Source organism: Leptinotarsa decemlineata, unplaced genomic scaffold (genome assembly GCF_025532065.1).
Source record: "Leptinotarsa decemlineata unplaced genomic scaffold, Ldec_3_MD MMD2_P_RNA_scaffold_2, whole genome shotgun sequence".
Classification (NCBI taxonomy): domain Eukaryota; kingdom Metazoa; phylum Arthropoda; class Insecta; order Coleoptera; family Chrysomelidae; genus Leptinotarsa; species Leptinotarsa decemlineata.
The window spans coordinates 15728847-15743046 of record NW_027412529.1 but is presented as its reverse complement, the minus strand read 5'-3'; the positions used below and the strand labels follow the sequence as shown (position 1 = coordinate 15743046).

The window sequence follows — 14200 nt, the reverse complement described above, 5'->3', positions numbered from 1 at the left end:
CCCACATACCACTGATGACGTCTATCGCAGTAACATACGAAACGTTTCTTATCTCCGGTTTCTCTCGATCACGGCCTACTAGCCCGAATTTCGTTCTCTTCAATCATCTGTACACTTCAAAAAATAGCATTTTTTAAAAATAAAATCGGAAAAAATTGAAAGGGAACTGGAAAATTTTTGAATATATTCTGAACTGAACAGAATTTGAAATAATCTATTGAATATGTTCATGAAGGTAACTTTTTCCTGATTCAACCGACTTTGTATCCCGCACATTTTTCAATTCTTATGCTGACCTTCCTTATCTTGAACTCTAGTACATGAATTGGTCTATAGTTATTTGAAAGATTTTTCTTGGCTGAAAAGGGCAAAGAAAATAAATCTTTCAAATGACTATAGACCAGTCGCTTCACTATTAGTGATATCAAAAATCATGGAGAAGGCAGTAAACCTTAACATCCTTAAATATTCAGAAGGCTTCAAAACCTTGAGCGATCATCAACATAGCTTCCGGAAACAAAGATCAACAGGTGACCTTCTATCTATCGTATGTCACCAATACTTGGAATAACGCAACCCAGAAACAATTGGAATAACGAAAAATATGGAGGGTCTATACCTGTTGCTCCTGATATTTCTAAGGCCTTTGACAATGTGTGGCATGAGGGTTTGCCGACCAAATTTCAATGCCATTGCTTGTCGGATCATTTTTCTGTATGGTTCTCCAGTATACTTGACTTGTCTTTCTGTTTTGGATTCCAGGACATCAGCTGCGGATGCACATCTTTACCGGCAGCGGGTGGTTGCATATCTTATTGAGGATCTAGAAGTGATTTCGAACTGGGGTAAAAGTAACCAGGTTCAATTCAGTGCCACAAAAACCCAGGCATCGGTTTTCTCCAAAAAGATAAATGTCTCCGGAACGCATATAATTATGTCAATACAGAAAATTCTGCTTTCTGCTTCGATAAGTTTGTTGGTGGTGAAAATGGACATTAATATGTCTTTGCACAATCATGTCACTGGAATAATTCCAGTTTGCAATTATTTGAAATTACTGCAAAGACTGCTTCTCTACAACTTTTGATGATCTATGAAGCTCAGATCAGACCTTCTCTAGAGTATTTATTGTTCTCATATGGAGATCCGCCCCTAAGCATAATCTTGAGCTGCTGGATTCCAACCAGAAAAAAGCCATCTTACTAATTGGCAAAAAGGACTTATAGTCGGAAATGTCAAAGAAAATTTGGAGATTTTTCTCTCTTCTATAGATACTTTCACGGGAAGTGTTCAAGAGTCTTCGCACTTTGGATTCCAACAAGAGTGGTACATATCAGAAATAAGCGACGGACTGTGGCTGCCTAAGGTTCACCTCAGTACACCTCGAACTTCACTGTTCAAGAACTCTTGAATCTGTAGTCCTGCGTTTATGTGGAATAAACTTTCTGCGAATGTTTTTCCAAATTTAAACAATTTAAACCTCAAAATAACTTTCTATCAGCTTCATTGCTAGCCATTTGAAACAATTTTTTGATAATAATTGAAAAAACTATACTGAAGTATTCTTCTTCAACGCTGTTTATCTGTATGTTAAAATGTCAACTGAATAATACCTCATTCATTTTCAGAGACCTTGAGGAAATGGTCAAATGGTGTTATCGCAGACAGAGTGTGCACTAAACCATATACAATCGAACCAGTAACTGCTGAGGAAAAACCCATACACTTAGCCGAAGGTACATTCATTATAATCCCGAGTTTCGGCATTCAACATGATCCAAAATATTTCCCAGATCCTGATCGTTTCGATCCAGAAAGATTTAACGAAGAAAATAAAGATAAGATAAATTCCTACACTTACCTACCGTTTGGAATTGGACCCAGGAATTGTATTGGTTCAAGATTTGCCTTACTGGAAACAAAATTGCTCTTCTTCAAACTTTTGTCGAAATTCGAAATAGTTCCGACAACTAAGAGTGGAATTCCGCTCAAGATATCAACGACAACCCTCAACCTCAATTCGGAGGGTGGATTTCTGTTCGCATTCAAACGTATAAACGGAAATCAATAACAAATTAGAAATTATTGTTACATGTGTCCATCAATGATGAATTTTTGTTACATTTTTTATATGATTGTATGATAGTGAATAAATAAATAAAGTTAATAAAGTTTTCGAGATAACAACACTTTACAAAGACATGGAACATATGAATGCCCCAATATATAAAGAGGAGAAGGGGGAATTATTTAGGTACTTTACTCATTGCATATTGAGATATGCGGTATTGAAGCCATCGACATAACTTCTGGTGTTAACACTACCGTGTTTGAGGGTATGTATCATTTCGCTCAAAAGTGTTCTGGATAAATATGTTTGTACATCTATAATGACCGGTTGTACAAAGTGAAAATGTGTCAAATTTTCTTTCATGTTCAACAAGAGCTGTGGGTATTTGATATTTATTTTCTTCGAGTCCACTTGGAACAATATAGTCTATGCACAAATTGAATGAATATGACTTTGACAAATATTTGCTAATTTGAAAAATCATTTGATGTATGAAAGATAACTGACTCGAATTTGCTGTTCAACACCTGTTTTACACATGACTCTCAACTGTTGATATCAACTGAGAGTTTCGGTCTAAATGAAACTCACATTCAGTCAATGAAGTTCACATACTTGTTGGTGTTTTTCTTACCAGAAAATTTACTTTCGATTGTTGAAAGACACTCTATTTCTCAAATTAACCCATTAGCATCCAGCTTCCTCTTTTGAGGACACATGCAGTTATTTCTTTCACAACTCTTATGCAGCCAGTCGTACGATTCCGGCTGAATAGATAATGCAGAAAACTATGTTACCTACCTATATCATCAAACGGCCTTACAATTGCGTTATATTCATGAACTCACAAGCCGGTAAAACATAACGCATTCCGACAGTTATTGCATTTCATCATAATATTCAAGCAAAGAAACTCATTCGAAGGGTAAGTGTTTTAATTGTTCCTCAATGGTCTATTACAATCATACATGTTTCGATTATGCCATTCAATATATACGAATATTCAACTCATTCTGAGATAAATATGTCTCAATAGTAGTGTCCTCAAAAGGGGACACTGGGCAAATCTTACAGATCATTCAGAGAATGAATCAAAGCCGAATTCCATTCAAGAATTTAGAAGATGCCATCGCATATTTGGAATCGGAGGAAATCGAAACTGATATTCTCGCTTTACCTCCTGACGTAGATGAGCTCACGGATGAAGAATTCTTTATCGATGAAGATCTCGGAGACCCTCTTTTATCCGATGTAGGAGGCACCATAGAAATACACATTTCAACAGATGACGATGACGCCGGAAGAATTATTTCTCCAGACGATGAAAGACGAATATATATATATGTATATATATATATATATATATATATATATATATATATATATATATATATATATATATATATATATACACGCCACGCCACTAGTAGGTGCCATGCATGGCCGTTAAAATAAAATTTCAAATTTCAAATTTCAAATCCTCTAAATGTTATTTCGGAATAAAGTTTATATATATATTTTCTTTAAACCATAAAAATTTTAATGTGTGACACTTTTCTACATAATGAAAAGGACTTTTTTGTGTTTCTCAGTGAAATTTTCGACTTTTTAATATAACCCAAGTTAGTAAGTACTTTTTATCTATTGTTTTACAATTTTGCTTCAATGTTATCAATTTATTGTAGATGTCTTGATAAAGGGAATAAACATTCTCGAAAGCTCGACCATATAACAAAGAGTATTCTTTAAACAACAGCCCAGCAATTTTTGACTGCATCCCCAACACTATTCCGTATTTCTATATATATATATATATATATATATATATATATATATATATATATATATATATATATATATATATATATATATATATATATATATATATATATATGTTAACTCGAAGATTCTCACGGATAAAGTATGATGAGCTGTTTTCTCGGGTTTCGCTCCGTGACATCACCAGAAGATGGCAAATGAGACTTTGCCGAAACGTTGTGAAAATAATCCTTATGGGGAGAAAATACACAGAACACGGAGCGAAACCCGAGAAAACAGCTCATCATATATATATATATATATATATATATATATATATATATATATATATATACTGCATATACATATATACATATATATATATATACATATATACATATATACATATATATATATATATTCACTGATTCACTTCAAAAACAACTTCAAAGCAGAACACAATAAAGATGATAGAGGATTCAAAATAAGACCCCTTCTAGATATCGAAAACTGCAAATTCCGTCAGTATGGTGTGTTCGAGGAACATTTGTCAATTGATGAAATGATGGTGAAATACTACGGGCGTCACTCCTTGAAACAATTCATTAAGGGTAAGCCAGTACGTTTTGGCTATAAGTTTTGCGCCTTATGTGGTATCAGCGGATATTGTTTCAATGTCGATCCTTATTGTGGAAAAGTAGCAACGCTGAACGATAAAAATAAAACACTGAGAAGCCCTGTTGTTGAAAATATGTTGTCAGTTGTGGATGATCCGACAAGCCATATTGTATACTTTGATAACTTTTTCAATAGCTATGATCTACTTCTTTCATTGAGAGAAATGAAATTCAGAGCTACAGGAACGGTGAGAGATAACCGTATGAGGAAGTGTCCACTGAAAGAAGTGAAACAGCTACAAAAAGAAGATCGTGGAACTTATGATTATCAGTTCGATACAGCTGATCAAGTGACTTTTTTTCGATGGAACGATAACAAATGTGTCTCTGTTGGTACTAATTTTGATACAATACTTTCTATCGTGAATGTCTCAAGATGTAATCGGCTTAGAACAGAAAGAATACCTACTCCTCAACCAGCAATGATAAGCAACTATGATAAATATATGGTTGGCGTAGATCACCTCGAATTGCTATTGAATGCTTGAAAAGCATTCAATAGCAATTCGAGGTAAAAAATGGTGCTTGTTCACTCGAATCGTTAACATGGCAGTTGTGAATTCATATACCTTATGGTATGGGGTCCATCTCTATTAAAGATTTCAGGAGGAACATTGCAATAACTTATATGAAATTGGGTCATGGAAATCGTTTTCAACTAGGTAGACCGAGCAGCCTATTGTTGACCTTGAGTATTTGATGATATACGTTTCGATAGGGTTGGGCACGTTATTGAAAAGCGCGAAAAACATCAGAGATGTCAATTAATTTACTGCCAGAGTGAACCACACACTTTCTGCAAAAAATGTAATATCACATTGTGCATATTTGTTTTAGCCGATATCATGACAAAACTTATTATTTATAAAGAATAACTGAGATCTTCATTTTATTTGTCTAAAATCTTCATTTTGTTTTTTAATTTTTTCATTTCTTCACTTTGAACGTTTGACTCATTTTGTGATTTCCTATATTATCATGCCCGGTGTCCTCTTTTGATGACAGATATTTTTTCGGTAACTATCAGATGTCAATGCAACTAGGGACTATAAACTCCCATAATTGAATTGGTTTCGGTTTAATTAGAAAAAAATAATAATTTGGGCGTTAATGGGTTAATGAATATTCTTGAACATATAGTGATCATTACAATGGGATTGAGTTGAAATTTCAATGAGACACCTCCTCACCATCACTTTGCTATTCGTAACTATTTGTATGAAAAAAGAGACCACTAAAGTGGGTTCAGATATATTCTATAAAGGTACTTCTTGAAATCAACAGAACATTCCTAACTGTGTATGTTACTATATGGTCGGTAGCCAGGCGGTTCGACGTGGGTCCTTTGTTCAATCACTCGAATTGACTGCCGTGTTGGTCGGTGGTTCAAGCCCCAGTCTGAACTATCGATTTTCACTTGCTATCGTCCAAGCCGTGTTAGGAATCACACGTTAAAATTTAAGAGGTCGCACAAATTTCAACTTCTGAGGGTTGTCGTTCGTAGGGGTGCGACAGCTGGTTAACAGAAAAACAGATTTTAAACAGATTCTTTTATTTGAAGGTGATTGACAATGTTTCGTGGTGTATTTCATCATTTCGGACTTCCATTGTCTAATATAATATAAATTGATTTGAAATCCCTGAAAGAATCTGTTAAAAAATTAAAAGAATAACCAAAAATAACCAAAAAAAAATAATAAATTGAAATAATAATACTATCTGAAAATTAAAAATATTATTAACACAAAATGAAAACTAAAAATCAAAAGATTCCGAACCAAGTTCCGTCACGACGTTTCGATTGTCAGTTTCCACAATAGTCTCAGTCATTTACTTGAGAAAGACAAATATTGTATAGAAATGGAAATGAAAGACTCTTTCACTCGTTTTACCAACGATGTTACAGCCACCTTTGCGTTTGATGTGACCGTGGATTCACCCGAAGAATCATATAATGAATTCATTTTATAAATACTGAGGCTACCGATTTTGGAAAGTTCAAAATTATGATTGAGTTCACAAGGTTTTTTTTGATTGCCAAACTTCTCCAGGTGAATGCAAATCATAATTCCTCAAGAAGTTGAGGGTTATTCTGTGTTTTCCTTTTATGTAGCTCTACGGCCAGAAAAACACAGCAAGAAAAATCATCATTCAGCACGAATTATTATTCAAACTTATCGTATATTCTAAATTTCAGCTCAAGTGATAGAGAATGCAAAATTTTGTTGAAATATTTGTCCCGAACTAACAACATACATACGTACAAACAAACATCGCAAGTTAAATTGAAGCTGGTGACAATAAAAAATTGAAATGATTTCTACAATTTTATCGGTAGCTCTCTCTCTGTGTCCCTCCTAGTAGTACCTTTGCGAATGTACATGTGCGTTTGCGAATGTACATGTGAATTTGAGTCCCTCCACGCGCATCAAAACAATTTTATGACTAACATAATGAAGGTTTTCCCGAATATCAGTAGTCGCGATCACGTCTCTGCATTAGTAGGTCTATTATTTTCAATCACTTGATCAGTTGGCAGTGTCGTCGATAGAAAAAGAACAAGGTTCGTTCGTTCATTATTTCACGATAAACAGGTACGTGGGTTTTCTTTACTCAGAATTTGTTCTAAGTGACAATAACTATATACATATCTCAAAAAAGTATATATTCTAATCTTGATTTATTGTCTTATCTGACAGTATAAAAAGCCGTTGAATACAATATTTGTTTTTTTTTATTCTTCAGTTGACAAGTCAATCTATTCTTAATCATTCACCTATTGGAATCTAAGATATTTGTTTCGGTAAATTTTCGTTATGTGGACATCCGGCGATTTTGAAAAAATTTTTGACTGTACTTACGTATTTTGATGCGTAGATTACGAATCCGAAAGAAAAAAGCGGCGCTCTTACTTATTCAAAAAGTTACGGCCCTTCAAAGTTCACAAAAGGGCAACTTTTCAGCCTTCTTTTTCACTAAATAAACTATTTAAAAACACAAGCATTTATTCACTAGATCACCTTTACACCTTATTCCTCCTTCTTTAACACTTTTGACTTCAATAGTCAACATTTTTCTTATAAAAATGTTAAAAAATGTACGGAGCTGCTTTTTGGTTACATATCACTGTATTTTACGTTTTTAAGGTTAACGATATGGTTGGTACGACTGATGCAGTCCATATTCCTGAAGTAATTCAAATGTTTTTTACCTTCATTCTTTAGATCGTAAATTGGTTTTTGGTGGTGTATTCCGAATTTGAAATAGTAGGCGACGGCAAATACCAACCGCTTTTTTCTGAAATGTCACTAGTAACTAACCTAAAAATAGAATAATGTCACCAGGAGAAGCATTCGTTTTTAAATTAAGTTTTTTATAAGAAAAATGTTGATTATTGAAGTGAAAAGTGTTAAAGAAGGAGGAATAAGGTGTAAAGGTGACCTAGTGAATAAATGCTTGTGTTTTCAAATAGTTTATTTAGTTAAAAAGAAGGCTGAAAAGTTGCCCTTTTCTGAACTTTGAAGGGCCGTAACTTTTTAAACAAGGAAGAGCGCCGCTTTTTTCTTTCGGATTCGTAATCTACGCATCAAAATACGTAAGTACAGTCAAAAATTTTTTCAAAATCGCCGGGTGTCCACATAACGAAAATTTACCTTTGTTTCGAATATATGTTTCATTCATCTAATAATAATGATAATAATCGGCTTCATTTATCGACATGAGTAAATCACATTAAAATAACAAATAAAAGTGTTTTTCAACTTAACCTATACTCATAGATTTAAAGCAGAGAAAAAGTTCATCTAGGTATGAAAACGCACAAAAACTTGAACTAATTGTCTAATCTCCAGTGCAATTTCAGGATTTTTGAAGTTGTATGAGATGTGAAGTCTGAACTAAGTAGGAAGTGCATTGAAAAAATAATTGAATTATATACGAAACTTACAATGAAACGAGCTGTGGAGTGTTTGTTGGTGAAGAATTTATCATGATTTCTGATATTCGACTGACTCTGTGATTCAAATGTCATGTTTTTCAAATATATTTAATGAGGTTTCTGCTTGATGATGAGTTTGTGAGTTGTAACAAGAAGGTGCAGTTGCCTGAAATTGATCAAATTATCTGAAAGAACAATTCATTCAGACCAGTCTCAAATTACCTATACTGTAGGCTAACGGACTGACACCTATCAGAAAAAACTATTCCCCTGGATGATACCACGAAGGACGTCGGATTATATCCGACAGATGTCAGTGCAGGATTCTTCACTGAAGTTATTCCTGCATATGTTATCAGCGATGCAACTGCCGCAATCGATTTTCAATCGATTTTCAAGGTAGTGTCTATTATTAACATAGAGTTTATGATTTCCGGTAATTGAAAATCGAATTCCTTCAGAGTATCATTCTGGGCTGAAGCGAAAGACAAACAAGTTTGTCATCACCCCATATGCCTATGAACGAGGTAACCAACCGCATATCCGAAATTTGCCATGTGAATTTTTCATATAAGGAAGAAAACTTCACAACTTGAGTGGGCCTACTTGGAGGCTGACTGTGAATTAAATTATCTAAAACAACAATTGAGTCTGAGCCATCCAGACTCATCAAAATCAGCAGAGATATGATCAAACTTCCTCACACTATGAAAGTATCGCATGCAGTTGAAACAGATCAAAAGATAACACATGTTTCAGTTGTTGCTATGTGGTGTGAACACCACCATATCCCGTATTATTACCTACTTCAATATGTTGTTTTGGATTTGGGAAAACTTTTTTCTAACGTTTTCTACAAGAATGTGGTTTTGAAAAAATTTGAAAGCTGTGACATTCTAGATGGAAAAAATTACTAGTCAGTACTTACTTGCTTTATCTGAACATATAAGAAATGGTAGAAATTTCAAATCCTTACCATGAAATTCTGAAAAGTTATCATTGGTTACTATTTGAATCAATGTCACGGGTGGAAGTAGACTGGATGATAGTGTCAACTGATATTGATGATATGATCGCTACGATCACGTTGTTCAAATTGAGAAAAATCAATTAAGTGAATTTAACTTTTTCTCAAATTCTGGTTTCAATTTTTTCAACGATATTTCCCGAACTCATAGACACTGGAACAAATTATTTTTTTCCACAAAACGAATTTCAAGTTCAAATAGAAATAAATGTCGGGTTATTATTTTTTAAATAACTCAGTTATCCGCAACATGAAACTTGTGTAAAAACAATAAAAAATTAATAAAAAAATACGAAATTTCAATAACAAGAGTATTCTATTAGGTTTGCAATGTTTTTTTGACCCGGTACATGTATTTAAATCTACATTATATTCAAAATAATCATGAATTTTTTGAACATATATGGCTATAATAATAAACCCCCCAAACAAATCACTGACCAAAACAATTTGATCTTCTACAATATAGTTATCTTATATTCGCAGATTTTATCAGATGCTGCAATTTATTTTTGGAGTGGCTATATTAGCCGCTCTCTTCTATTACTTTTGCGTTAAGCCGTTGAACTACTGGAGAGAACGAGGAGTGAAACAAACAAGTAAAGTTTGGTTATTTGGAGATAACTGGTCTACGACCATTGGTAAAGAAAGTTTCTTTGATATGTTCGTTAGATGTTACAACCAGTTTCCAGATTCCAGGTGAGTTATAAATCTGAAAATACATCTATCGAATAATCAATTTTCCATAAAAAGAAATGCATAGAAACTTGTTCTGGGATTTTGCTTGTCAAAATCTGGAATATGAAATTACTGGCTCAGCTAATTTGTTCCATTTACAATAACTCATCATCGTTTTCCGATTGTTTCACCAGGAACATCTAATATCGGCCTCTGCAGTTCGGAGGGGCAGTAGCTCAGCCTAGCATTCAAATATTCTCAGTTTCGAAATTCCTTTCATAACTGAATAAAACTCTTAATATTGAAAGATAAAAGCCATAACATGATCAGCAATATATTGTATATTGTGCAGACAAAAACAGATCTTTCCCGCAGAGGTTATTCTGTATAAAGTCTAATCATTACATAAATTTGTATCCATGCTTCTGTGCTACATTTACATTTGTTAGTCAGATTTACACAGTGGATAATTTTCAAGAATGCTGGTATTGTTTGAAGGTGGTTGACAATGATTCATGGTGGATTTCATTAGTTCAGACTTTCATTGTCTACTATGATATAAATTGATTTGAAATCCCTGAGAAATCTATGAAATTCCAAAAAAGTTAGCTGAAAAATAACAATTATATTAAGCAGAAACATTGAATTTACAATGAAATGAAATACAAGCAATAACCAAAAACTAAAAAAATAAAAAATTGCACTATTAACACGAGATAAAAATTGAAAAATTATTAACAAGGTAGAAAGATTCCAAACCAAGTTACTTCACGACCTTTCGATTTTTATCATCCTCAATCGTCTTTGGCTGATAACTGGACTTATTCCACAGAGATCTGACTATTTATAGGTGATTCGAGTGCTTTCACCTATCCCTTCTTCCCTCTCCCTACTTCATCGGAAGTTGGTCGTGTTCCACTCGATTGAAGGTTTCCATATGTTGCGTATCTCTACGCTAGCTTGGCTAATTGCGTTGTTGGACAACATATATGCGGCTTCTTTGAATTTTCTTCAAAGCCAGTGTTCCTCTTCGTGAATGATTTCAGCTTGAGCCCACTTGATGTTATGTTGATGAGTCCAAACGATCTGCCGCGAGTCTGGTTGAGATACGTGGACGACATCTTCATAATGTAGAACCATGACCAGAACTAGATACCTTTCTGAAGCACATCAACAACGTGAGTCCTTCCATCAATTGCACAATGTAGAAGAAAGTCCACAACCAATTGACATTCTTAGACGTATTGCTGAAGAGAGCTGACATTAAATGGGAAATATCTGTATATCGAAAACCCACCTACACAGGACAGTATCTGAACAAGGAATCCAACCACCATAAATCGACTACGACAGGAATCATCAAGACTTCACTAGACCGTACTTTCGGACTCTGTAATACAGAGGAAGGTCTCGATAAGGAACTAGACATCATCAAAAATGACCTTCAATGGAATTTTTACTCCAGAGTGATGGTGGAACATGCTTTAGCTAGAAGACAGCAAGAGCTCCACAAGGAATAGAAGCCGCCACAACCAGTACCTGTACTTCCCTACATCAGAGGATTGTCGAAAAGGATAAGAAGGATTGGGTCCAACTGCAACATCAGAACCTGTTTCAGATCTGAGAACACTATGCGGATCAGTCTCACGAAAATCAGGCCACCAAACGCGGACTGCGATTCCAAGAATTGTAACCAGCGAGTACGGAGAATCATACATCGGTGAAACTAAGAGGCTATTGAAAGTTCGTATTGCCGAGAACAAGAAACACACACAGCGAGGAGAAACCAGAAAATCCGGAATGGCAGAGCATGTTTGGACATAACATCGAGTGGGCTTAAGCTGAAATCATCCACAAGGGGGAACACTGGTTTAGTAGAACATCCAAAGAAGCCGCATATATGTTGTCCAACAACGCATTTAGCCAAGCTAGCGTAGATATACGCAACATATGGAAACCTCTATACTAATCAACCGGAACACGACCAACTCCCGCCATACGGTCAGCTCGCGCTGAAACCGATGAAACGGAGAGAGAGAAGAGGGGATAGGTGAAAGCACTCGAATCACCTATAAATAGTCAGATCTCTGTGGAATAAGTCTAGTTATCACCCGAAGATTATTGTGTATGTTAACAATCGAAAAGTCGTGAAGTAACTTGGTTTGGAATCTTTTAATTTTGATTTTCATTTCTTGTTAATACTTTTTAATTTTCATCACGTGCTATCAGTTCAATTTTTTCATGTTTTGGTTGTTGCCTGTATTTTATTTCATTGTAATTTCAGTTTTTTTCTTAATATAATTGTTATTTTTCAGCTAACCTTCATAATTTTTCACAGATTCTTCGAGGAAATTCAAATCAATTTATATCATATTAGAGAATGGAAGTCCGTACTAATGAAATGCACAGTGTTGATATTGCAGCAATAATATTAGAAATATGCGATGAAAGAAGTGAAACACGTTGGACATTTATGTCGAACCTCAATTTTGGAACGGGCACATTTGCAGACCTGTTTCGGTCTCATTAGCCAGTCATCAGTCAAGATAGTGGCCATCATCGACCTAAATTCAATGATTATCCATAATTGAAAAACTGAATTCTTCTTATTAGTCACTTTCTTATTAGTCAGTGGGCTATACTTGAATACATTTTGTTGTTCGCTCCAACTTAGGAAGAGGAATGAAATACTCTGAAAGAATTCCGATTTTCAATTATGGAATATCATTGACATCAGGTCTATGATGGCCACTATCTTGCACTAATGAGTGGCTAATGAGCCCGAAACCGGTCTGCAAGGGTGCCCGTTCCAAAATTGAAGGACAACTCTTTCAGTTTTATTTCCAATTGCATATGCAGGAAATTTTCTGTGAATATTCCTGCACTGATGCCTGTCGGATATAATCCAACGCCCCTCGTGGTATTAGCCAGGGGAGTAGTTGTTTTCTGATAGGCGTCAGTCTATTCAACCTACTGTGTAGGTATATTCAAGACTGGCTTGAACATTTAAAGTTCATTTCTTTAGATTTGTTTACTGCCAGTCTTCAAGCATAGCCCACTGACTGATACAAAATATTTGTATTTGGTTGCAATATTGTCAAATATTATTTGTAAATCCAGTACACATGTAAAATAATTATTAAACTGACGATATTTCCAAAATATAAAGTTGTTATGTTCAACAGTATCAACTACTTTCAAATCACTATATTCTTCATTTATGTTATCACTCAACAGATTCACATTGCATTACAACAGTTATTTTGATTTGATTCAATAGTTGAATAAAAGATAGTTCTTCCAGTTCAACTACGAACTTCTTTTATTTTCAGATATCATGGGATATATCAATTTCTCCAGCCAGGTTTGATAATTAAAGACTTAGACCTCCTGAAACAAATCACAGTCAAAGAATTTGATCATTTTATGGACCACAGGAGCATAATTTCCGAAGATGTAGATCCATTATGGGCCAAAAACTTATTGGCATTGACCGGTATGATATCATTCCCCATATGACTGCCCAGTTGTTGAATTAGCCCTATAAAAAACATTGAAACTTTGCAATATGAGAACCACTTATTTTTTCCGATACTTTTTCTAGGAATTACTCAATATTTTACAGATCTAAGATCACGAATCATAGTTTGTCAATCATGCTGATTTTTTTTTCATATGAAATACGACTTCATTTTTTATATCCAATTATTTCTAAATTTCACAACCCAGTCGAGATTTTCAGAGAAATTGAAGTAACAATCTCAAAAAATGAATAAATTATGACTTTTTATTATAGTTTCATCGAGAATATGAATATGACTAGGTGAAATAGTTAACAATAGTTTTTGTTGGCGTTAGTTGATTGGATGAACCACAATAAACCCTTTCGGGTTACGGTGGAGGATCGAATAGACCCACTCACTTTGGACCCAACCTAACCTAGTCGATTGGATGATGATTGGATCGCCACCATAAAGGAAAAAACATGATCATAACCACCATCAATGCAAACTGGGGTTACAGAAAGTGCAACTACTGTGCACTTTCGATTA

The 14200-nt window shown here is 34.5% G+C and overlaps 2 protein-coding genes across 5 annotated transcripts in view; both read left to right on the top strand.

Moving 5' to 3' along the window:
• The window catches only part of LOC111508874 (cytochrome P450 9e2), a 40243-nt gene extending 38067 nt beyond the window's left edge, over nt 1–2176 (top strand). For 2 of the 3 annotated variants that reach the window (XM_074186536.1, XM_074186535.1), the window contains exon 7: nt 1629–2176. In XM_074186536.1, coding sequence (XP_074042637.1) covers nt 1629–2071 — 443 coding nt within the window. In that variant the 3' untranslated portion in view covers nt 2072–2176. The remainder of the gene's footprint in view (nt 1–1628) is intronic. The other variant, XM_074186537.1, reaches the window with a different exon arrangement.
• Nucleotides 2177–6940: 4764 nt separating this feature from the next.
• Nucleotides 6941–14200, top strand: part of LOC111508872 (cytochrome P450 9e2) — a 49355-nt gene continuing 42095 nt past the window's right edge. The window contains exons 1-3 of one of the 2 annotated variants that reach the window (XM_074186542.1): nt 6941–7100; nt 9957–10169; nt 13481–13644. In XM_074186542.1, coding sequence (XP_074042643.1) covers nt 9967–10169; nt 13481–13644 — 367 coding nt within the window. In that variant the 5' untranslated portion in view covers nt 6941–7100; nt 9957–9966. The remainder of the gene's footprint in view (nt 7101–9956; nt 10170–13480; nt 13645–14200) is intronic. The other variant, XM_074186543.1, reaches the window with a different exon arrangement.